Source organism: Equus caballus, chromosome 19 (genome assembly GCF_041296265.1).
Source record: "Equus caballus isolate H_3958 breed thoroughbred chromosome 19, TB-T2T, whole genome shotgun sequence".
NCBI classification, from domain to species: domain Eukaryota; kingdom Metazoa; phylum Chordata; class Mammalia; order Perissodactyla; family Equidae; genus Equus; species Equus caballus.
This window is the reverse complement of record NC_091702.1, coordinates 38,178,382-38,205,102: the sequence shown is the minus strand read 5'-3', so window position 1 is coordinate 38,205,102 and position 26,721 is coordinate 38,178,382. Positions and strand designations below refer to the sequence as shown.

The following is a 26,721-nucleotide window of genomic DNA, read 5'->3' as shown; positions in this document are numbered from 1 at the left end:
CAGAAAATTCTATGTTATCCTGAGATGGAACATGAGGTTAGGGGGGCATCTCCAGGTTGACAATGGTAACAATAATAATAATAACAGCCGCAGCATACTCACTATATAATTCACTGTACTAAATATTTATGCTTATTAATGGTCTTATTTAATTTTAAGAAAATAGCACGAGGTATTTTTTAAATTCATGTTTTACAGATGCAAAAACTGAAGTCTAAAGATATTAAATGCCATTCCTGGATCGAATTGTTCACAAGTGGCAGACTAGGATTTGACCTAGACTGACCTTCCATTCCAGTTTGCCCAGGACGGTTCTGTTTTACGTCTGCTTTCTTAGTTAGTCATTAATATTGACTGATCTTACTCTCCAAAAGTGTCCGGGATTACATGATAAATTTTATTCTCCTCCTAATGTGAACTCAAGTTTGTGTCATTGAGTGGTTATACTCTAACTTCTCTTCCAATGCCTGGTTCTGAGGTCTTTCCCTTCCAGTTTTCTCTATCAATATGTAGGAAGACAAGGTGAACATGGATTCAGGAATGTTTTTGTAACCGTGATCTGATAGGTAGATAAAACATATTTAGGTGATTAATAAGGGTGCACCGTGATAGTAGGAAGAATGTTCATATTACTGTATAAAGCCACTGCTAATTCTAAAATATTTGGTCCATTTGGAGTTGCCAGACACCTTACTGTGTTCTCTGGTTTTCTACAAGGCAGATCACTATTTGAAAGCTGCTTTTTTTTTTTTTTTTGGTAAGGAGGATTGGCCCTGAGCTAACATCTGTTGCCAATCTTCCTCTTTTTTGTTTTTTCTCCCCAGAGCCCCAGCACATAGCTGCATATCCTAGCTATGAGTCATTCTAACTCTTCTATGTGGGATGCTGCCACAGCGTAGCCTGATAAGCAGTGTGTAGGTCTGTTCCCAGGATTGGAACCAGAGAACCCCAGGCCGCCAAAGCAGAGCACACAAACTTAACCACTCAGCTATGGGACTGGCCCCTGAAACATTATATTAATATATATATATTTTTTTTTATCGGGTATTTTTCTCCGCCTATGTTGATCATGGCCTCTATTATATTTAGTACATTTTAAACAAATGTTCTTTTATACTCTCATTGGGTTTGCAGTGAAGTTATTGTAAAAGATATAATATATAGAAAATGTTAACATTTTCTATGGTTTTCAACTTAACTGTGGAAGGCTTTGAATCAGAAGAATAACCAATTATGCCTTATTTGGTCAGTTACCAATGATGTTTGTCTAAAGTGAAAAATTACGAAAACTAAAAGGAGACTCAGATGTCCACAGCAAACACTCAACAGTGTTCTGAATCAGGGTCCACTATTCCACCAGTTGTTGCCTATTATATTCACAGTACTGACTCCAAGCTCCATCCCCTCCCCTTTGTAGTGGAACAGAAGCTGAAAGGATGCCTTGTGCTCGTTGCAGCTTTGGTAAACCAAAGCTCTGTGCAAGCTAAAGTTTGCATCAAATGGAAATCCCCAATCAGGAGAAGAAAACTGCTCCCAGAGGAAGAAGAGAGCAGCTGCCAAGAGAGAAGTAGAGGATCCCTGAGCTGCCCATGAAATCGATGAATTAGCTAGTCCCCAGAGTTGCCTTGGTTTCTGACAACATTTCAGTTTCGTTCATGTGTCTATTCTCTTGAGTTAACCTATGTGACATTTTACTCCTTGTAATTAAGAGAATTTAACTGCAATTCAGAGGCACAACTATAATTACCCGGTTCTTTCTCGTAGTCCACAAGATCATTGGGTGAATGGATCTGGGGGGGCAGAGCATCTTTTGGAGAACCTGTGAGAGAGAGGAAGGAACAAAGAGAGATGATGTTAAATCACGTAGTCTTCATCCCTCATAACCCATTTCAAAAATCGGCTCTTCTGTGAAGCCTTGCCCAATTTCCTGGCATAGTTTGTCAATTCTTCTTGAGAGGGCCTATTGTCCAATATATATAGTCAATTACAACACTTCAGTCATTTAAAACAAGCAAAGAAACAAACATAACATATTGAGTATCCTCCATATTTCAGGATAGAATATTTAACCAGTGGTTTTGCTTTCCAAAGCTTATGTGAGATACACTTCTCATACTACACAATTAATTGCTCTCATGTTTTACTCAATTGTTTCTTTTCTACATATTTCTCCTCAACATACCCACAGTGTCTAGCAGGGGATATGGTTAAATAAGTAGGTAATAAGTGAATAAATAAGTAAATGGAAAATTCAAAATCACAATTGTGAGGCCAGCATGTACGTCTACCTGATGTCTGGGTATCAGTTGAATGTTCATTCACAGGATTACTGCTCTTTATAAAATCCTGTATTCCTAAATTAAAATAAAAATATCCTGGAGGGGCTTTATAGTGCAGTGTTTAAGAGCAGAAGCTTCAAATATTTAATGACCAGGGTGTTCTAATACTTACTTGGCCATATACTAACCATATGACCCCGTTTTTTCACTAAATCTTTGAAAAGCTAATTTTCTTCAACTCTAAAACGAGGATAATTAAACTCATCTCATAGGTTCATTGTAAGGATTAAATTAATTAATGCATATTAAAGCATCCACTACTGGTATATAATAAGTACTCAATACTTCAGTTTTAAAAAATAAAACTTATGTTGCTTGAAAGTTGGATAAGAAACATCCATCTTCCCATATCTGTGTTTGTCAACTTCTATATCATAAATCAGGGTGACCAAGCATGCCTGTTCTTCACTTCCCCAAAATGGATACATTTAAATATATCTATTAGAAACAACTGCCAAGATGAATATAAGGTTATTCATTTGACTTTTAAAGTCCACTCATGCTAGGTTCTAAATTTAATTTGATTTTTCTTCTGAATTAGTCTCCAGTCCAGCACTATTCAGAAAGTAAGCAGAGAGGAAAAGTGATTATAGAAATGTTTGATTTGAATTGTTTTTGCACTATATTAAAGCCTTTAAAAAATTTATGCTGAATCTGGTGTCAGACTAGTAGAAAAAGCCTTGAACAAAGAGTCTGAAACCTTGGATTTAGAATCACTTCTCCTACTTACTCGTGGAGTGTCTCTAATCAGGTTACTTCCTGTCATTGGGCCTCAATGTTTCCATCTATTAAAATACAGGGTATGAGAAAGTCTCACTCTGATATGCCCTCACTTTGAATACAGTGGGCACAGCAGTATTTAGGGCTCTCCTCTAAGTCCACCTCTACTGAACTGGTTCTCTTGATTTCTGGGTTTGCTGGGAGTTTCTTGACTCTGCCTAGTCATGGTTCACTCCACTTCCCTAGTTTCTCACTCTCTTTCCTCTCGCTGCAAAGCAACAGTTGAACACTGCCAGCAAATAGCTTTAACACTAGCTACAAAAGTTCCCATATAGAAACACAGTTTGTTTAATTCAAGTAAAATACTTTTTCGACAATAATATTAACTACGATTCATCGAATCTCTACTGCTTGCCTGGAACTGCATTAGCATAGTACGCACACTGTTTCTAATATTCTCAGCTAGCCTGAATGTTCGGTATTCTTAGTCCCAGAGTACAGAAAAGCAGACTGAGACATTGATCAAAGCCCTATTGCTAATAAATGGCAGTGCTATAATTCGAAGACAGATCTGTCTGGCACTCTTTTTACTGCCCAAATTGCCTTTACTTCATTCATTCACATATTCCTTCAGTAGACCAATAGTTACTGAATGCCTACTATGTACAGGGAATTGCTGAAGGCTCTGGGACAGTGCAGTGAACCAAAAAAGATACGCCTCTTTTCTTTAGACAGTTTACACACTTGCTTGTAATAAACTATTAAGAGACTAAACAAGATTTTTGTTGTGCGCAGTTAATACAAATCCTGCTTACCTACCACCTTTACAGTCAGAGTCCGGCTGAGATGGAAGGTACGCCCATTTTCTGGATATGTGACAACACATGTATAATCTCCATTATTTGAAACCAAGGCTATGAGAAAACTCAAATTCATGCCTTCAGGTACCACATTATGAAAGTCCTCTATTTTACGACAACCCTAGAAGAAGTAGAAGAAAATGCATTTACTATTTAGATACATGCATAGAAAATATACAAACATATATACACATCTAATTTTGCACAGAACACACAAATATCTATGCTGGCTGTGTCTTTTACAAAACAGTTTTGGTCGAGTATGTTTCTGCAAAAGAATGAATGCAATAAGTTTCGTTATATTTTCTGCAAAAGAAAATAAAAATTTTGAATGGAGATATGAATTCAAAAGCATAAGCTTCCTGTCTCAGGATCCAGTATTCAAATTCTGGGAATTCCGTGTTAATAGTGAAGGAAAGTTAAAGTTTTAAAAAACATCTAAGGCAACTTAAACAACTGCATGCTCTGTTACTTAAACAATTCTTTTTCATTTTTCTACATTTCTTCACCGATTTTATTATTGCAGGAACCCAGTCACTCTGTTTGACAAACTAGGTCCCAATTTAGATGTCTGAGTGTGACATTCTTGATCACTCTGTTGAATCACTATATCAATCATTTCCAGACTTCTTTGTATTTTCCTTCTATTATGCCATTTGTTACAACTGAACATGACAGACTCCAGAATCTAAAAGTAAGAGATATTTTATGAGTCTTACCAAGAGTCAAGAGTTTATTTCTGCTCCAACTCATATTTTTATATAACTTTGCTGATTTTTAAAATTTTGAGATTGAAATATCTCATTCAACATAACTAGAATCCTACTTTGGATCTCTCAGCCCCACTAATTGTCTATACTGTTTTATTTTTTCTTTTAGAGCAAAACTTGGTACAATCATCTGCGACAAAAATATATGTTGAACATTTATTTTTAGAAAAACTGTGTTTGTTTTTCTTCTAAAAATCACTAATTCATCTGTGACAAAAAAGATTAGGTTATCTCTAAGGTCCTTTAGACCTTTAAAACTCTGGAAGTCTATTACTGGTTTGTACTTGCTATTTCCTGTATTCACATACTTAACCTTAATTCTTGTATACTTAAGGTTTTCTTACTTCAATTCCTGGAGCATGTGTTTTGAAATATGACAATTACACTAAGTGGCATATTTTGTAATTCTTTGTCACAGGAAATACGTCTTTTAGAACAGCACTAAACTTTTGATTCATGGAGATGATCAGCAAGAGTAAGCTGATATATGTGCAGTTAAGTTATTTCCTGAATGCAATTTATCCTGGTTTGATAAGCAGTGTTTCCAGACACTTGTCACATTAGCAAAAGATTTCAGTAGCCTTAGGTTATCACAAAGTATAAGGCCACAAAGGCCTGCACTCTTACAAAGAATTTATGTCAGATTTGGTTTAAATTAGTTTAGACTATCTATAGAACTCTATTTGATTTTTGTGGCTTCTTTCATTTAAACAGTTCAAAGCTATTTTCTTCTCTCATTTGTTAGCTTAGCTGTTCTTAAATCCCTGTGAAGTAGACAGATCAGACTAAATATGCTCTAGTGTTACAGGTGGAAAGAAATGAGACAGACAGATAAAGAGATATTCTAGAGAACACAGAGCAGAGCTAATCTCAGTTTCCCAGACAGCTGAATAAAGGCCCTTCTCCAGCTTCTTTAACAAAAATGAACATCTCTTCTCAGCAGTCAGTTGAGGCTAGAAAAATTATACTGACACATGTACTTACGTGTTCTCCATTATTTCATCCATTCCTTATTCCAAGATTAGAGAGTCTGGAATGCTCTCATGACCATTTTATTCATGAGAATATGAAGGCTTAGAAAGGATAATTGCCAATGTCATAGCACCAGGCAGCGTCAGAGCGGGAATTTGAACCTAGATCTACCTGTTTTGAGGTCCTTGCTTTTAATCCCACCTGACACTGTCTCCCCACCCTATACTGTGGTCCTGCCCACAGGCTATGTCTGGGGCCAGCCACTGTGCTCATAGTGTGATGTGGCTCTATCATTTATATGAAGGTGATTCCTGCAATTAGTGGTAAATTGGAAAAGAATACTTTTCAGGATAAGTTAGCTGTTCGTACTGAACTTGTCAACAGCACTTAAGAATGTGTTGAAAGGAAATTTGGTTTTGACTCACCAAGTATCATTTATGTAAAAACAATTTAAAACACATTGTTTTAGGCTTTACGGTATGTGGCTACAAACATAAAGAAATGTTTCTGACTCAAAGTCTTTTCATTCATTCGCTCATTCATTCATTCACCTTTCGGGATTAACCAATAAACCATGTGCCAGGTACTGTTTAAGGTTCTTTGAATATACTACTGAATAAAACAAAGAGTCTGACTTCATGGACTGGTAATTAACAGAGAAATGACATCAGACACATCTAAATAGCAAGGAAAATGGTACAAAACAGGTGCACGTTGACTTCTTGCTAGCTCCCCATTTCTTTTCATCTTATTCCAAACCCATAAGGATGAACTTAAAATTTGGGTTGAATATGCTTAAGGCTATTAATTGAGCTTGTGTGTCAGTGGTTTGATTGCTTTTTCTTGGGATTTTTCTCTTCTTTCCATAGCGCAGAATAAAAATGTAGGCCAGGGAGAGCTGCTTTCTCTAGAAAAAAACTTCAAATTAAGGTATATTACATAAAAAGCAATGGAAAAGTTTGGAGTCAAATCTTTTCTGAAAAAGCTGACCATTCTAAATTGTTAAATTAAGTAGGTTTTCGTTTTGTTTTCTTTTGCTTTTTGGTGAGGAAGATGGAAGATGGGCTCTGAGCTACATCTGTGCTGATCTTCCTTTATTTTGTACGTGGGATGCCTCCACAGTGTGTCCCCAGGAGTGGTGTGTAGGTCTGTGCCAGGGATCCCAACCTGTGAACCCTGGGCCACCAAAGCAGGTGAACCTAAGCACTATGCTATTGGGCCAGCTCTGTAAATTAAGTAGTTTTAATCAAAAGAAATAAAAAGTAAAGAGCCAATTCAAAGCTATTAGACCTAGAGCCTGTTAGAAAAGGAAATGAAGGAACTATTTTACATTCTAGTGTGCCTGTATGGAGTGCAGGTAGCGTCAGGGCATTGTTGAACTATAAATACCAATTAACTTTGGCCTGTAGTGTGTGATGAGCTCTCTCTATTTCTTAGAAGCAGATGCATCTCTAGACCTTAGGCGCATGCACCTGAGACACACAGGATATTTTTAAACATAATAAACTGTTCCTGAAAATAAATCCTGCAAATTTTATGATGATTTCAAAATCATTTATATGGAATCTAGAAAAAAAGATGAGCAAAGATCTAGATACCCAAAGAATAAAACAAAACCATGTTTCCAAATACAAGAAATACTCCACTATGAAGCAACCACTTGTCTGACTAGAAGACAAGTCATCCATTTAGTTGACCCATCAGTTCCTCATTCCGAATTCAAAAGAGAGAAGTTAAACAGGAGAACAACTTTTCAACAGCACGATGGTAGCCATGGCAACCTACCGCACTGCACCGTATAGGTATAGGTAAGGAACAGCACAGAAAAATGACTTTTAAAGGAAATAAATCACGGTAGTGCTGTGTGTGGTGTGGGTGGTGGATGTCATGACTAAGTAACGACAAACATTTCCATTCAACAAGACTACAACTTTTAAAGAACTGTGTGAGGGCACAAAAATGGAAAAGACACAGTTCCTAACCAGTAGGTATGCACAGTCTCGTGGAGAATTGCAACAAATACTACGAAAGGCATGTTGGCGTGAGGGAGTGAGGGAAGAAGATCAAAGAGAAAAAATTTGGAAAAACCTCATGCAGGAGGAAGACCTGGGCTGGATCTGAAAAGATAAGTAGAATCTTAACAGCTGTTCAGGAGGAGGGGAAACATGGAGAGGGACACTCCAAGCACAGGAAAAAGTGTGAACAACTCCCTTGCTCTCTTATATCATTTTGCCCTTCCCGTTAGTACTTAACTAACTTTATTATAATGATCTGTCTTCATGTTTATCTCTTGCTGTAGGAGATTTACTCCTGTTGGGGCAAGTGGGGGTGGAGGAATCCTATACCCACATGGCCAGCAACATGCCCAACACTTGGCACATGGTAAATGCTCCATACATTTATGTCGCATGATACATGAGAGAAGCAAAGACACAAGACATGGAGTTGAAAGCTCACGTAGTACTCAAACGATAATAAGAAGATGAGTAAATGGAAGACAAGACATGAGATGGGTGTGTTGTAGCATGGGTGGGTCAGTGGAAGTGAGGATACAAAGAGTTTAGCTGAGATATAAGGTTGGAACAGTTAGGAGTATCTATTGACAAACTGCATCCAACATTAAGTTGGTATAAAATACATCACACTTGTTCACAAAGTCTCTGTACACAAGTCTATACATCAGTCACTTCCAATGAACAGAACTAAGTCATTCAATCTTTACATAACAGATATTTACAAAATCCCTCCCAAGAGTCAGGCTCTGTGTTAGGAGCAGAACATACAGTAGCCAGTAAAAACAGAAATGGCCTTTATTCTCATGGAATTTTCCAATCTAGTCTAATTCACTCAATTATTTAATCAGTTCCTAAATACAAAGTATATTGGCTCAGTTTTGTGCTGTGTGCTTGGTATTCAAGGAAAAGAAAAAGAGAGAGGTCACTACCAACTAGAGAGGAGAAAAATGCATCATTACAGAACAAAGATGAGATGTAAATTAAGTGCTATCAAAATACACAGTGAGTGATTCATTCACCCTAATTCAGCCTCAAGCCTTCATATTTAAGCTGGATTTCAGTGTAAAGGAGGACTCTTTGGCTCTCAGAAGCCCTGAAACTATACGTAAAATGCTGTATGTATATACGCATATATGGAATTAAATGTGTATAGTTTAGAAACAAAATATGATATACATCCCCTTAATACCAAGGTTAAAGATCACTATATAAGGACCGTAGGGAAAGGAAAGAGATAAAGAACCAACCAAACTAAGTTGTCAGATCAAATTGAAACAAACACTTTAAAAATAAAGTCTATTACACAGACCTTGGACTAACTTCTCAACAATATGTGCTACACCAACAAGAAGGCCAAGTCTGGTGCTTTTCCAGAAAGGTGCTTTCCTGGCACTTTGTCAGGAAAGCAAAGATTTTCCTATTTTCTGAAAGAGATTTATAAACAATATCTGACTAGTTCTGATTAATTTCACACTTAAAATTAGAGGTGGAGGTAATATACCAATTTTAATGATCACACTGAGTACAAGGACAACCAGCTTTTCGCAAATTGATATCCAGAATGATATCCATTCTTCTAAACAGCAGTTGAGAGCATTTCAGCAGTTGCTATAAATGTAATATCTGAAACACCCAATAAAGTGGTTCCTCTGGTTCTCAGTAAGAAGGAGAAAACTGCCTTTGTTTTTTCTAAGTATCTCTGGGGAAAAAAAAATTCAAATACCCAATTATAACAATGAAGAAGAGAAATAACCCAGTATTACGAAAGTTAGGATGGTTTGCCATATTTTAAACCTCAGATCTCTCAATAAACCTAATAATAACAGTAAAAACAACAACAGAGATCTCACTTACCTGTGTTTTCACTGCTATATATTTGGAAGTCCCTATTTAAATAAAGAGGCAACCTCAAATTTATGCACTTGTTGTGTTCCAGAAGTTCTTTTATAAGCTGGCTATTTGAAATTCAGTAAATCACTTACAAACCATGGTTTGCTTTCTAGGCTAGTTACAAAACTTGGCTTATTCAACAAACATTTACTGCACAGGAGTTTAACTCACAGGCTTGTTGAATTGGAGAACTGTGAATTCCGGGCCCTGAATGAAGAAAACACTCCCATGCAGAAGAGAGGAGGAAAGAAGAAGAGAAGACAGGTAGAGGAGGAGAATTCAGTTGTGCCCCATCAGCCCTGCAATTCTGGAACAGAAATTGTTGATTTTCTGTTCCTTCCAATCTCAGTTTTTCTGAGCCCCCCAGATATCCCAGGGCCTTCTATCCACAGGTTTCCTTCTGTCCCACAGTCCAGCCTACAACTCAATTTGTATTCAAAGATTGTTCTGCCCTTCAAAGTGCCCCAAGGTCTGAAAGTAAAGACTGGACCACCCTCTCTGTGTCACTTCTTGAGAGTACAGGCTTTGGAAGCACAAAGAACTGGCCTGAAATCCCAGATTCTCCCATTATCAGCTGGATCTTTTTGAGTAAATTATATAAAATAATCTATAAGGATGGGCTCTTGATAAAGATTGCAGAGGGTTGACTCTTGGCTCCTAGCTCTGCAACCTTGGACGAATGACTCTATATTTTGGTTTTCTTAACTATAAAATGGAGAAAACAAGAGAGTCTACTTCATGTTGAGACAATTAAGTAAATTAATTAAGCATGTGGAAGAATTCCTATGCTCAATAAATGTTAACTATTATTATTTGCCTCTCTGAGCCTCTGTTTCCTAATCTGTAAAAGAATGTTATCTACCTTGAAGGATTGCAATGAGTATTACATATGATAAAATATAAAGGACCTAGCACAATGTATTGTACTAGTAAAATGCAAAAAATGTTAGATTTCTTTTCCTCCTTTCAATTCACCAGTTTTCACCTTTCTGCTAAAACAAAAGCAAATTTGCTGGAACTGATTATTGAGCCTTTTAACTCTCATAGAGGTATTTGTATTCCTAAAAGAGACTATTTCTACAATGTTAAGGCAGGGAATTCAATTGATAATAAATGAAAGAGAACTACTATAGGAGGGCCAAGATGTCTAGGGGGGTGTAGGAAGCGGCTGCAGAAGGCACAAAATAGAAAGCAATGGCAGATTTGCCATACAGTGACAGGAGAATGCAGCAACCCGGAATCCTGATTTTCTTGCCAAGATGGATGGACCTAGAGGGTATTATGTTAAGTGAAGTCAGACAGAGCAAAATAAATACCATACCATATGATTTCACTTATACATGGAATCTAAAAATCAGAACAAATGAATGGACAAAACTAAACAGAAACAGATTCATAGATACAGGAAACAAACTAGTGGATACCAGAGCGGGGAGGGATTGGGAGGCAGGCAAAATATGTGAATGGGATTAAGTGGTACAAACTTCCCATTATAAAATAAATGAGTCATGGGATGTAATGTACAACATGGGGAATATAGTCAATAATATTGTAATAACTTTGCATGGTGACTAGACTTATAATTTTGATCATTTCATAAATGTATACAGATAACGAATCACTATGATGTACACCTAAAATTAATTTGACAGTGTATGTTGTTATTCTTCAATAAAAACAGCAAAATTTAAGCTACCCTTGGGTGACTTCAAACTATGCAATTTTTATTAAGCCTACTTAATCATATCCTAGAATTTCCCTAATTCCCATTCATGACAATAATCACACAAAATTTAACTTAGAAACACTTACAAAAACTTATGCACAAGGTTAATAATAATAAATCAATCATTTCTTTTGGGAAAAAAAAGAATGCTGATTTTGTTCTCAAGACGGCAGAACTCTTAGGATTAAAGGTGTCAGTCAATTACCCAAAGGTAGAGAAATAAAAATCAATAGCAACCTTTTCATAGTCAGAGAACAGAAAGTATAGCTGGTTACTGGTTGTCCTTTTTAGTCACCTGCACATTATTGGGTATCTGCTATGGCAATGGTTTTACCACTATGAATTTCTCGGTCTTCTTTCCAGGCTTTCTGATTTTATTCACCCCATGAACATTCTCTCCAGATTCTGACTGTAGTCCTTTTCTCTTTTCATTTTATTTTGTCTTATTAAGGGCTTCAACCATCACAAATATGCATCCAATTCTCTCTCTCCAGCTTTGATTTTTCTTCTAAGCTCCAGACCCATACACATGTAGCCACTACCTACTGGTCACTGCCACCTAGGAGGCTCAGAGACACATATGACTTGATATGACATTATCTAAACCTATTACTTGCTCCCCACACCTGCTCCTCCTCTACTATTTCATACCTTGGGTAACAGCACCAACATTCATTCAATCAGGAAAAGCAGAAATCTGGGAATCATTGGAGATACCGAGATGGATATGGTATAACTTTGCCCTCAAGAAATAGTCAGTCTCATAGACTACATGTATATAAATCTCTCCCTCTTCTTAAAATCAACAATATATTCTCTTTGGCACTAGTGTAGAACTTAGAATTCTACTTTTTTTTTTTTTGAGGAAGATTAGCCCTGAGCTAACTGCGGCCAATCCTCCTCTTTTTGCTGAGGAAGACTGGCCCTGAGCTAACATCCATGCCCATCTTCCTCTACTTTATATGTGGGATGCCTGCCACAGCGTGGCATGCCAAACTGGGCCATGTCCTCACCCAGGATCCAAACCAGCAAACCCCGGGCCACTGAAGCAGAACATGCACACTTAACCACTGAGCCACCAGGCCGGCCCCAGAATTCTATTTTCTGATAAGAATAGTATTCTTATTTATAAACTTGTCTGAATTAAATTGTGAGATCCTCTGGGACTATTTAGGAGAAGACATACATCTCATTAATTATTGTGTTCCCCTAAACCCTGACATATTACAGTGAATACAGTTGATCTTCAGCAAGTATGTGTTGAATGTATACATGGATGAATGAGTACAGAACAAGAAAGAAAGTGAAAAGTGACATTGAAACATACATAAATAAATAGCCATGGGAGTATATAAGGGAAAAATTACTTCTAGCTATAAAGAACAGGGAACATTTCATGAAAGTGGTAGAATCGCACTGTTCTAAAGGAAGAAGAGAGAGCATTCCAGGCAGAGGGAATGCATGAGGAAAAAGGAGAAGAGAAAATGATAGAATATGAAAATAAAGTCAATTTTTTTCAGATCACAAAGTATTCAAAATATAGAAAAAGTGAATAGGGTTAGAAAAGAGAGACCTTGGACTGCAGATAGATGAACACACATTGTTTTTTAACTGGAAGATATATTATACTTATTGATGTAAAATTGTCAATATAATTCTTTTAATCTTTTTTATGCTTTTTACTACGGAAAATTACAATCACAAAGGGAAAAATACAATGATCCCCTGTACTTACACCCAGCCTTAAAAGTACCAATTCAGGGGGATCAGCCCTGTTGCTGAGTGGTTAAAGTTCTATGAGCTAGGCTTTGGCAGTCTTGGTTCACAGGTTCGGATCCCAGGCGCAAACCTGCTCCACTTGTCAGCCATGCTGTGGAGGCATCCCACATATGAAGTAGAGGAAGATTGGCACAGATGTTAGGTCAGGGCTAATCTTCTTCAAGCAAAAAAAAAAAGAGGAAGATTGGCAACAGATGTTAGCTCAGGGCGATCTTCCTCACAAAAAAAAAAAAAAAAGAAAGTACCAATTCAGGTTATGTCTTCTTTCATCTATACCCACTCACTGCATCCCAAGATTATTCCAAAGCAAATCACAAACACTATATAATTTCATTTGTACATATTTCTGTGTGTATCTCTAAATGACAAGATGCCTTCTGCAAGCATAACTAAAGTGCCATTATCACAGTTTAAAAAGTAATAATAATTAATATCATCAATATTCTGTCTGTGTTCAGATTTCCCTGATTTTCTCATAATTTGTTTTATAGCTTGTTTGAATAAAACATGATCCAACTAAAGTCTATAGATCACAATTTTGTTGGTACATATTTTAAATCTGTCTCTTTAGCTCTCCTTCTTTCCCTATCTCCCTTCCTCTTAATCATTCATTACAAAATAAAACATATACAAAAAACACTCAAAACATATGTATCAGCTAGTGAAGTATTATAAAGCCAACACCTTTGTAATCACCACTCAGGTCCAGCAATAGATGTTGCCAGGCACCTTTGAAGACTTTCCACATGCCCCATGTCAATCACAGTTCCTTTACTACACCCCAAAGTAACCACTGTCTATACTTTCGTAGTAAAACCACTTCCTTGTCTTCATTTACAATTTTATCACCCATATGTGCATCCTTAGACACTACAGCCTCATCCACTACAGTGTTTTAAATGTTTCTTCTTAATAAAAAAAAAAATTTATTTTTTTGAGGAAGATTAGCCCTGAGCTAACATCTGCTGCCCATCCTCCTCTTTTTGCTGAGGAAGACTGGCCCTGAGTTGACATCCGTGCCCATCTTCTTCTACTTTATATGTGGGACGCCTGCCACAGCATGGCTTGCTGAGCAGTGCCATGTCTGCACCCAGGATCCAAACTGGTGAACCCCAGGCTGCCGCAGCGGACCGTGCGAACTTAACCGCTGCACCACCAGGGTGGCCCCTAAATGTTTCCTTTAATCTATACATTCCTACTCCATGTCTTTCTTTTTCTGACAATTTATCTATTGAATAACCGAAAACATTTGGCCTATAGAATTTCTCACAGCCTAAATTTTGCTAATTGCAAACTCAGTACAGAGTAATACATTCCTCTGTTGTCTATGTTACCTGCAAAATGGCAGCAGGATCCAAAAGTTTTATCAGACTCAGATTTAATCCATTTGGCACAATTATAGGTAATACTGTGTTCTTCCATCAAAAGGAATGCGTCTGGCTGTTTTTCTTCTTGTGATATTAGCAGTCATTGATGTGTAATGCTTAGATTTATTAATTCACTGGGAGTTGCAAAGTGATTATATATTTCTATAAAAACATACTTCCCAGCACTATTTCATTACTCAGTGTACATTTCTAAAAGGAAAGGCAGAATAAATACTGGATTTTTTTCTCTTTATTTACGAATTTTCAAGATAACAAATTGATTTCCTATCATCATCCAAATGTCACCAATTAACTATTTTGAAATATCATTATAAACTTATGGATTTAAACTCAATTTATGGAATTCAACCAATTGCAATTAATATCCTTACTGAAGTTCAAATTGTTCCATCTTTGACCAGTGGAAAACTCTGAAAGTTGGCTTTTAACTCATTAATGACAAACAGACATAGATGCTAAAATTTTCAACTATGATTACGGAATTGTTTCTTTCTTCCTTTAATTCTGTCAGCTCCTTCATGTATTTTGAAATACTATTATTAGGCATATATGCTTTTATTATTTATATGCCTTCCTGATAAACCGACCCTTTTGTTATTCTGAAAAGTCCTCTTTAGCTCTGATAACACTCATTATCTTAAAGTTTACTTTATAAGACATTGTATATCCATTCTAACCTTCCTAATTTTATTGATCATTTATTTTTGATTTAAAAATTTGTCTCTCCCTTCCATTTTCTATTCATCTTAAGGCATTATCCATCACATCATTTTGCTCTTACGTTCGTCTTATTTTAGTTTCACTTCTGAAATGATCATTATCTTCTTTCTAAGTTTTTACTGAGTTATATAATTTCTGGACTTTCTTTTGAGGAAAATTAACCTTGAGCTAACATCTGCCGCCAATCCTCCTCTTTTTGCTGAGGAAGCTTGGCCCTGAGCTGACATCCGTGCCCATCTTCCTCTACTTTATATGTGGGAGGCCTGCCACAGCATGGCTTGATAAGTAACGCGTAGGTCCACACCTGGGATCCAAACTGGGGAACCCTAGGCCGCTGAAGCGGAGCGCCTGAACTTAACGGCTACGCCACTGGGCCAGTCCCTGGACTTTTCTAATTATCATTTATTTACTTGATTCTTTCTCCTCCTGTATCATTTTTTAATGTCTTTTAGCTCATTTTTGAAATAGTAGGTTACAATATGTCCTTCTGGCATGCTTTTTTTTCCTACAGAAATATTATTTTGCTTCTTACTCTCCTTTTTCTTATAACTTTGAATGGGATTTTACCTTGATTCCTCTTGTTGCTCATTTTCATGTGAAACTAGTTTTTTTCTGAGGTTTAGACTTTGGCAGAATTTTCTAACCTCACAGAGATCCCTCTTCAAAACTATGGTCTTGAGCTTTCCCATCTGTGTTCTGCTTCTCCATTTTCAGCCGGTCTTTCTCTTTCTTTCCTTTATATTGTCCTTATCCTGTTTACTTTTGATTCCACTCCCAGCAGTTTCTCCCCAGTGTGGGTGGTTGTTTTTCAGAGTTCTGAGGCAGTAGAACTATTTCAATCCCCTCAGAATTTCTCATAATATGCCTCTTGGACTCATCCTCGAGTAGAGAGCAAAACCCTTCCCAGTTTCAGCTGCTATTCTCAGGCTGGCTCACCATACTTTCCAGTGAGCACCCGTCGGCATTTTTGGGCTTCTCCTGTTCTCAATCTGCCAGATACCACACTATTTCCATCTGCTCCCTTCCCTAGAGACACTGATGCTATACGGTCATGTTCGTGGTTTGTCTCACTTGCTTTATTGAAAGTTATTCTTGTGGACAACTTGTCGCTGAGTTTTAACTGTTGTCCAGGAGTTTTTGGCTTTGGCTTATATGGACATTTGAAGAGATTAAGAAACTATCCTGCTGCCACCAGGGCCACATCCAACACTTTCATTTTTGATTAAATACTTTCCAAATCTCTCAGATGTGGGGAGATCACAGATGGACTGTGCCCACAAATGAGGGCAACGTGAAAACGCATACAAGTAATAAAATACAGTACTGACTAAGCAAGGAGATGAAATTCACCACTTCACTTGGCAGCTTCTAACTTCACTCCGCAGTGAGTGGAAGTGGGCAACATTTCTCAAGTTGTATTTCACAGGAAGTTAATAGAAATAAGGCAGTTCTAGTAGTCCAGTGAAAGTAATTTAAGAAATGGTGGGTTGAGCCAAAGCTTTCTCCACTACTTCCTTTAAAATGGTACAAAGTAAGAAAGTGGTAAAAGACTTGTATAAAGTTGTTAAGAAAGAAATTAAAAATCTGATCAGAAGAATCTGTTTCTACATTAACTCAACAAATTACTATTGCCATTTTAGAGAGGGTAAAATGCCCTCTCGTTTGCTTACCATATACCAAGTGACGGTTGGTTTGACACTGGGAGGAAAAAATCCATCTACATTTGGACAAGTGATCTTCTGAATACCATATTCTAAATACAGTTTTTGCACTGGGAGTTTCATGGAAGAATTGAAACAGGTCTCTTTCTGAACAACTTCCAGAGGAAATGCAACTTTGCTGCAATACGTGGTGTTCCTGAAAAGAGAAATATGCAATGAACGGGCAGTCTCATTTGCACTTATTTTAATGCCCCAAACATATTAAAACGAGCTAAGTGACGTAATGCTATGTACTGAGGCTTTATTTATATGTGTAAGTTCATGTAAGAATTAAATGTGTTATGGAAGTATTTCCTATACCAGTTGAAATCACAGAATAAAACAGACACAATTAGCTACTATTGATATACTAAAATATTTACATTTTTAGATATGTTCCTAAATACGTGCATTTGTATGCATGTATATGTGTAAATATGTTTAATTTTACCCTTAAAACATTCTCAATAATACTCAGTGCTGGAAAGGCAAAGGTGAAGACAGCATATTAACTCATGGCTGACAAAGGTATAACCATAATTTGGAAAATAAAAAATATGCTTCCCAAGCCATAAAAAAAGCTTTAGCTTTTGCTCTGGTAATCCAATTTCTGGAAATTTTTTCACGTGATGGAAGTACGGAAAAATGAGAATAGAGAGAGCACATGATCAAACATATCCACCCAGTACCAAATCAGCAAGGAAAGCATCGGAAATAATAGAAAAATCTATGAAAAAAGAAGACTGTAAAGAAAATTATGGTATGACAATACAAAGTTGTTGTATTCATCCATAAAAAAAAAAATGAAGCATGAAGGAAAAAAACTAACAAACACATAAAACTGGTTAGGATGGCTGGGGGATTCCATTTACGTTTTTAATGTTTGCACAGGTCCTTTCCTCTGCTGGGAGGGCTCTTTTCCCATCATCCCACCTTTCACATGAGGTCTTCTGTGTCATCGTCTACACACCTCATATCTAAATTAGGTCTCTCATTCTCTGAGCACCTTGGACATTTCCTTAACTGAATTTATCACAGTTCAAACAAGGGCATGACCATGTGTGTTTCCTTTTATTCCTTGAATCTAGTACAGTGTCTAAACTTTTAGTAGGTGCTGAAAAAATATTTGTTAAATGAATGGAGTGATGTAAAACTTGTGTCTACATACAGGAAAACAATAAAAGGAACATAGATAATAAAAATAACTGATTTTTTAGGGTGATGGGTAACTGGGTCATTCACTTTCCACCCTTTTTTGTGATTTCTATTTATGGTATCAAACACATATTAGATACTCAATGACTGAAGACTAAATACAATGGAAGATGTGGGGGCATGCATTCCTCTGCCCAAGATGGGAAGAGAGGGGGTTTAAATGACAATGGTAATGAAGTGGGAAGACAGAGTGGCAGGCATGGTCTCTACTTACAAATAACAAAAGGTCTACCAGATAGAAGGTATTCTATAGGTGGAAGTTATAGAAGGTAAATTTCCGTTTAATAAGACACATGCTCTGACTTTTTAAAAAAGTGATGAACAGTGGTTAGCCTGGCTTTTTCAGTTCCAAAAGTCAAATCTGGATGTTATCTTAATAGGGGTATTGAAGCAGGAACTCAAGCAATAAAATCTTAGAAGATGAATCTTAACTTTATGGCCTTAAAGACATCAGGCCTCCAATTTCACATGGTTCAGTTTAAGGTCATTGTCAGTTTAGGAATCCTCTCATGACAATGGGAAGCCTCTGTTGCCCCCACTAGACAAGTTTAATTCTAGATTTTCTTTAGAGACGTAGAAGATAGGCAGACAGGTAAACTGAAGTGATAATCTGGATATTGGTAAATAACAGTAAAGTTATACTCAGGCCTTAACAGCCATATGGCCCTGCTTCTATAATGTAAAAGGTAGAAAAGTTTAGGGAAGAGCGCTAAGAAACAAAAACTAAAAAGGGACCTTGGGGAAAAATGCAGCAAAAGAACTAAGCCTTGAAATGGTTATTCTTTGGAGGAGCCTCAGTTTTTTTTAAAGTTTTTTTCACAGGAAAAATAACATTTAATCTTTAGGAAAAGAAAAATAGGTATATTGTGGAGTAAAATGCAAAACCTACATGAACTTTCAAGAAAAAAAGTGTATTTGATAGAAATTTTGTAGGGTGCTTTGGATTATATTCTTAGATTCCTAGGGATCTGGTGTTTATGTGCTTCTTAGAGAAATTCTGGTGGAAAAGTTTGAAAAGCATTGTTCTAAATACATGCGATGCTTCCAACTATTCTTTCTTCTATAAGGCATCCCGAGGCTTTATTCTGTGCCAGGCATGTTGAAAGATGCTAAGAATAACAGATATGAATGGGTTCTACCACCCTCCCTGCTCACTGTCTAGGGAAATAGATATCTCCAGGTGAAACAGAACTGTATACAGGAGGTTCCAATGGCAGGGAAAAGGAACAAACAAACAAGGCTCCACCTGTAGATAGTGTTGACATAGGTCAGGGTTTGAAAAGGAACCACTTATGAAGAACGTTCTCAGGAGCACAATCATTTTCTCTGCATGTCTCTTTCAGCCAGCCTCAGCTAAGCTCAGTGAAGTGAAATGTAACTTTTTCTAGATGCTTCCTTCCCCTCCCCAGCTTCACAGCACATGCATCATCTGGATAAAGGCCCAGGAACTAAAGGGAAAAGAGAAAGTCACCACCAACAGTCAGGCTACCTTAACATGCAGGTATAGTTGCCCGTGTCATTGAGGAGGGTAGGCCGGAACCAGAGCACGTCTTTCTCCTTACTAATGCGGTTCTCAGGGAGGCGGAAGTTAATTGGCTCCTCAAGGTCCCGGTCCTGCCTAGTCCAATACCAGATCAGAGTCAGGCCAGCTGAATGGGCTGTGCTGTAGTTATATTTCAAGAAATGTTCAAAGAGTGGGCACTTGATGCGAGCTGGCTCATCTTCAAACACTTGGATCTGCCTCATGGTATCTAGTCCCCAGTCATCGCAGCGTTCTGGAACAACCAAAAAGAAAGAAAAGGCAGATGAGTCACCTTAGCTTAAAGGCCTCCAGGGAACACACCTCCTCAGGATACCCAGTCTTTTCCAGGACCCCGTTCTCTGGTTGTCTTCAATCTCCTCTTTCTAATGATTGCACGTAACAGACACCTGGGGTGTGAAGAAATGACTTCCCCTCATTCCTTTATCATCTTTTCACTATCTCTTGGACAACAATTTGATCTGATTACTTGATTCTGTTGAACCCTTCAAGGTTTGTAGGGGAGAATCTCACCTAAAAAACAAGTCATGTGCTCTTTACCTCTCTGGGCACAGAGAAGATTCTAAGGAGAAAACCGTAACAGCAAAGACAATCCTCCAAGACCCCCAGGTCTCCCCAGGTCTCCCTGATTTTGAGACAAGATCTCACAATGGCAATATAAGGTGAGTCACATATACAATTTTAGATATCCTGGCTGCCACACTAAAAATGTAAAAAGAGGCAGGTAAAATTAATTTTTATAATATATCTTGTTAAACTTGATATACCCAAAACACCTTCAAAATATTAACGGTCTATTTTTTATTTACATTTCTTTCTGTACCAAATCTTCAAAATTCAGTGTATTTTACACTTATAACACATCTTAATTTGAGTTAATCATGTGTGTCTACTGGCTACCACATTGGATAGTAGGACTGCAGACCTCAAGAAGTCAAGAGATCTTAGCGACACTCACTGGGGAACCAAGATGCTAGAGTTTAATGACGCAGAGTCAAATTAAATTTGTAATGGCTTTTATAATTTATTTTTTATAATGAAAAGTAATCATTTGTGCATTCAGGAAAAAAATGATAATAAATGACTTTTTTTAAGCGTGACATATGAATGGCGGGCTCTAGATGTCACCATATGAAGGCAAGAATAGAGGACAGAGGCCAAGTATGATGGAGTCCTGTAAGGCCCAAAACAAAGATCCTAAATTAGTTTTATTTTCCTTGCATCCCTAACATACAGACATACACATACATATGCATCTATCTATCTATTTATTTAACTATGTAATCTTTTCTACATTTCAGTTGACATCTAAAACTTTTCATGCTAAACATAACAACTGGAAAAGATATACTTAATGTCATAAGTAATGACATTTTAAAATAAAATGGTTATATCACCCTTTCAATTACATCCAATGGAATAGTGATTTGCCATACACAAATATCCACCTAAAAATATGTAAACAAGTTTTCTTTTAACCATTGGTGATCCCATACTGTTCCTTTTTCTCCTTGAACTTATATTAATTCCACTATCTCCCTTTTCTCCTCAAACTTATATTAATTCTACTATCTCCATACATAATTTTACTTTAACGGAATATATTTTTATGCTTCATACTTTTTAAAACTTTCATTATTCTACTTTTCTGTGCAATATATAATGCTCTAAGTGTTAAAAATTCTTTTTTATAGAATGAATTTTCTTATGACTATAGTATATACAGTTTAAATAATACATATTTCAACATTATAAGTAATTATTAAATATGAAATGTAAAATTTTATTGGAAATCATCTCTTAATAATCTGCATGAGCTATTTTTTAATGAGAGAGGTTAGGTATTAGTTAAAATTTTTTGACGTATATGTAAGCACTGAGGAAATGTATCCATAGCCAAGAACAAAAGGAGTTTAGGTCTTACAAGGTCATTCAATTCTTTAAACTCCTTCTGAGCTATATGCCCCATTTATATTTTTATCATCAAAAATTATTTTTAATGACCTGTCACTTGACATCTCTGGAAGCTAGAGTTTGCTAAAACAGACCTGATTCTTATTTCTCCCTGTCTCCACATGCTTTGCAATTTGATACCACGAGCCATCCAACCAAAAAGGGGAGTCCATCCCCCTCCTTTGAATTTAAGCTGTCTTTGTGACTTACATTGGTCAGAAAAATACAGCAAGACTGATAATATTTCCACCCCCAGCCTAAGACCTAAAAGCTTTTGCTTTTTCTCTTGGAACCCTGCTACCCTCATGAGAACAAGCCCAGTGCTGTGGACTGAATGTCTGTGTCCCCCAAAATTCATATGTTGAAGCCCTACTGTGATGGTATTTGGAGGTGGGGCCTTTGGAAAGTAATTAAGTGATGAAAATGGAGTACCTCTGATGGGATTAGTTTCCTCATAAGAAGAGGAAGAGCCTTAACTCCTACCCCCACCCCCATCTGTCATGTGAGGACACAAAAGAAGACAGCCTTCTGCAAACCAGGAGAAGGCTCTCACCAGACACTAAATCTGCCAGGGCCTTGATCTAGGATTTCTAGCCTCCTGAACCATGAGAAAGAAATGCTTGTTGTTTAAGCCACCTAATCTATGGTATTCTGTTATAGCAGCCCAAACTAATGAAGACACCCAGGAAAACTTGCTAGTAAATAAGACACCACATGCCGTAGAGTTGAGGCACCCCAGCTGGCAGCTGGCCCCACTCCAGAAGCACCACTGTCTGGCCTTCCCCCAGTCGACCAGAGATGCAAGAGCAAGCCGAGTCTGCATCAACCAAGCCAAGCTTGTGTTAGCAGACCTGCCCAGGCAACTGACAGACTCATGAGCAAAAATACATGGATAATAAATAAAATGAAATTTTGTCACTGAAGTTTGTGGTTGTTAGGCAATATATTTAGGGCAGCAGATAATTGATAGAACTAAATTACTGGCTATTTTAATTTTGATAAAAGAAAGAATTTGAAACTTCATGATGAGCAAAAGGATTTGTAAGTAATAAATCCATAAGTAAATAACACATCTCTGGGAAATTTAATAAACTGCCTTTTCCAAGACTCAACAAATGACTATTACTTATAAGTGCTGTGCTGTCATTTAGAAACACCTTTTAAAATCCAATATACAGAGAAAGTATTGGAAAGATCAAAATGTTGTTCACATCATCACACACATGATAATACAACTTCTTTTACTAAAACATCTCTCTTATCACATTCTTTAAATATATTTTCATTCAAACTGCAAAGTTGCAGAATTAGCTCATTCAGTTTATAGGAAATTACAACCATAGTTTTTCAGATAAATATGGCAGATTGAAAATAGGCATCCAATTTCGCTCCTTTCTGAAACTCCACTAAAACTAAAACAATTTTTCAAGACATAATACCAAATAACAGCAAGAACAGGAGAAAAGACAGCAGCAACATCAAAATGGACAAACAGTAACCAGTTTAGCCCATTTAAAATGACAAACCCTAAGCCAGCAGGGGAAGCTGGAGAACAAACTCAGCTACAAAGCGGAATGCGGAAAAGACGTACGTTAGTGTCGCTTGTGGTGGTTTTTTTAAAGGATATTTAATATAAGTATATTTCACCATGTTCCCTTTTCCTCTGTCTTGGCAAATATGAAAGCACAGAGATTGAGACTCCCTTAGCTTGGGTTTTGATATGGATGACATACAGGAAAGCTGTGTTATTTTCAGTCATAGAGAATTGGGATTTGGTTATTACCAATATGAATAATCTATCCCATCCTGGCAAATGCAATCAGGTTCCTCGAAAATGAGGACATGGAGGAAGTGGTAAAATAAGGAGAATAAGATGAAAGCTGTGTCACAAAGTAACATCCTTTGTTCCAATCCCTCTCTCCCAACACCCAATAAACATTTCCCCCTCAGCTCCAAGGATGACAGCAGTCAGACCTTTAACTTCCCGGCAGCAGACTGGATGAATCTTCTATGGAAAATCTGGTTAGCTTAAGAAGATCTAACAATTTTAATATCAGGAGTTCTTAACAAATTGTACAGCCACATCATCCAACAGAAAAGTTCAAGGTTAACAAGCCTCACACTCACATGTAGAATTTTCAATCAGCTTCTTAATCATTTCTTCTTAAACATGAACAGATAATCTCCACCACCGAAGGAAACATCCAAAGAAACAAAGTAAAAGAAACTTTGAGAAAGCCATTCAAGGAATAGAAATCTTAAAACAAAACAAAACAAAAAAACTATCATTAACGTCCTCACAAAGTTACAGAAATTTTACGTTCGTGAAGCACGAACAGAATGATATAACAAAGGAATATTCCAAAAATAAAAAAAGCTCATTAAAATCAAAAACATGATTGCAGAAAGTTAAAACTTAGACGTAGTTTGTTTGGAAGTTAAAGTTGAGAAGTTCTTGAAAAGTAGAGTAAAAAGAATTAGAAAATAGAGAAGAAAATTAGAAGGCCAATCCAGGAATCTCAACACCTCAATAATAGGAACCCTAAAAGAAAAAAAGAAAAGAGGGAAGAAAACTATCAATTAAATAATTTAAAGGAAAAGAAAATCCCAGAAGTGAAGTACATAACCTTCTAAATTAAAAGGATTTATCAATTACTCCAGCACAGTGGATGAAAACAGACTTAGACCACAAAGACTTTTTTTTTTTTTTTTTTTGGTGAGGAAGATTGGCCCTGAGCTAACGTCTGTTGCCAATCTTCCTCTTTTGGCTTGAGGAAGAATGGCCTGAGCTAACACCTGTGGCAATCTCCCTCTATTTTGTATGTGGGATGCTGCCACATCACGGGTTGATGAGCAGTGTATAGGTCCCTGCCTAGGAGCCAAACCCGCAAACTTTGGGCTGCCAAAGCAGAGCACACAAACTTAATCACCATGCCACCGGGCTCGCTCCACAAAGATAATTTTTAAAACTGTAAAAAAAGAGAAGATTCTATAAACCACCAGACAGTAAGAAAGGGAGAGAAAATGGTCACATACAAAAGACCAGGAATCAGAATGGCTTTGGAACTCTCAAAAACAAGACTGAAAACTAGAAGATAATGAAGCAACGCATCTGAGGGAAAATTATTTCCAATCTTGAATCTAAACTCAACAAATCAATCAAGTGTGAAGGTGACTTTTTCAAACACATAAAGACTTAGTAATTTTACTTCCCAAGTGCTCTTTATCAGGAAGCTTCTGGAGGATTTGCACCACTAAAATGAGAGAAAAAACAAGAGAAAGGAAAACATAGGATCCAGGAATAGGGGATCCAATTCAAGAGAGAGCGGAAGGGATCCTTAGAATCACAATGGGGATCCCAGGATAACAGCTATGGAGCAGGACTTGGTAATGAACCAGTGTGAGCAGAAAGGAATGGAAATCCCTAATAAAGAAAAAAATAATTGCAACTGATCTGATGAGCTTAGCAATGTGGAAAATTATGCTGAAAGGCAATTGAAAAGTATGAAAATGGTTACCCAAAGATACAAATTAAAGTAAGCATCTGAAAGCAAGGCAATTAATAATTCCTAAAACTAGGAAAAGTAACAGAATCATTAATATGTGAAGGCATAATGATTAAATGACTTGATTCAATCAAATATTGTAATCACATTATGTAGAGAGGTATGGGCAGGTGAATCAGAGAGGATAGCTGTTTAAGAGAGCTAATCCTAATTTACTATAGTGAAAAAAGTTAAAAGATAATGCCTAGGATTGACTAAATGAAAAATTACAAATATACACAAATTGGTTAGCAAAATATAGATGGGAAATACCAGAAGAAATAAATAAAAGACTCAAATGTGGTTGGCTCTGAGCAGGAGAGCTAGTGGGATTGAGTAAAGTTAAGGCAGAGAGAATAAAAATTATTTTGGTATAAACCTTTTAAGATACTGGCCTTACAAAGATCTCTGTGCAAGATTTGCTTTGAAAATAAATAAAATAATACTTAGAAAGAAAGTAAAGAAGGTAATATCCACCATGTAATACAATTGGCAAAGCAATTCTCAGTGTCGAACCATTCTAATTCTATCTACTTTTTGTTAGAATAAAGTCTTGATTTCATTTTTTAATTCCAAAATTGTGTTAACATGCATTGGAATGACAGTCATTTCATTTTTGAATTATAAGGGATAGTTTAAAAGAGAAAGAGAGAGACAGACAGTTGGACAGCTGATGGAGTCTGGAACTTCATCATATTAAGTTTGTTGTCTGGATGAAATAAGATGCCTCTGCCTTCTGTATTTCATAAAAATATTCTTTATGCTGTTCCTAAAGCCATCTCTCTCCAGAGCTCTGCACTATTTGTCTAACTTTGGATGATGGTAGAGTCAAGACCATTAAATGAAAATCATCATCCTTCCTGCAATCCCACTCTATATCTCAATTTAGATCACCCCAACTTGAGCCAGTACACCACAGTTCTGATGTCACGACTCACTCTTAACAGGAACACTGGTAAATTGGAGAGAAAGACGAAGCCCTTCTGGGGGTTAACGGTACCTTGATTAAAGGAAACTTCCTGACACCAAGAATACAAATTGTCTCTTTGGCCCTTGGAGGTATTTATAGTCCTGGGCAATGATTAATAGTAAGGTAGATGATAAGCGACAGGTAGATTATTCTTTCGTAAAGTAGGAGAATGCTGATTGTGAAAAGTGGAGATGGAAAAAGAAAGCTAGTATGACATCTCAACCACAAGCATGTATTCAGGCAGACCAATGTAAGATGAAGTACGAAATGCAGTTTTGATGATACACTAGGGCAGACTGTGGCAGAGACTGGCTAAATGTACATTAATCTTGTTTCCTTTTCCTTGCCCCATCCAAAAACTACATATCCTTAGCAATTGGGTTGGGGCCATGTGATTTGACTCTGGCCAATGGAACACTGCCAGAAATGCTGTATAACCTGAAACTCCCAGCATAATCTTTGGTGCTCTCTCCTTCCCTTTCATGGAGACTGTGAAGGCAAGAAATTTTTGAAAAGGGTAGCGTCACAAGATGGAAGGAGCCTGGATCCCTGCTATTGCTTGAGGCAGAGATTCTCAGGAATGCTGCCTCACTTCCAAGGGGTTGTGACGGAGTGAAAA

The 26,721-nt window shown here is 37.0% G+C and overlaps 1 protein-coding gene across 9 annotated transcripts in view; it reads right to left on the bottom strand.

The window, feature by feature from the left end:
* The window catches only part of IL1RAP (interleukin 1 receptor accessory protein), a 131,189-nt gene that overhangs the window by 34,191 nt on the left and 70,277 nt on the right, over positions 1 to 26,721 (bottom strand). For all 9 annotated transcript variants that reach the window (XR_011428791.1, XR_011428790.1, XM_014732811.3 and 6 more), the window contains exons 3-6: positions 19,584 to 19,869; positions 16,850 to 17,036; positions 3,875 to 4,040; positions 1,748 to 1,819 (exon numbers count right to left, since the gene is read on the bottom strand). Coding sequence is in view for 7 of the 9 variants with exons in the window: in XM_014732811.3 (XP_014588297.1) it covers positions 1,748 to 1,819; positions 3,875 to 4,040; positions 16,850 to 17,036; positions 19,584 to 19,869 (711 nt within the window). In the remaining 2 variants the exon portion in view is untranslated. The remainder of the gene's footprint in view (positions 1 to 1,747; positions 1,820 to 3,874; positions 4,041 to 16,849; positions 17,037 to 19,583; positions 19,870 to 26,721) is intronic.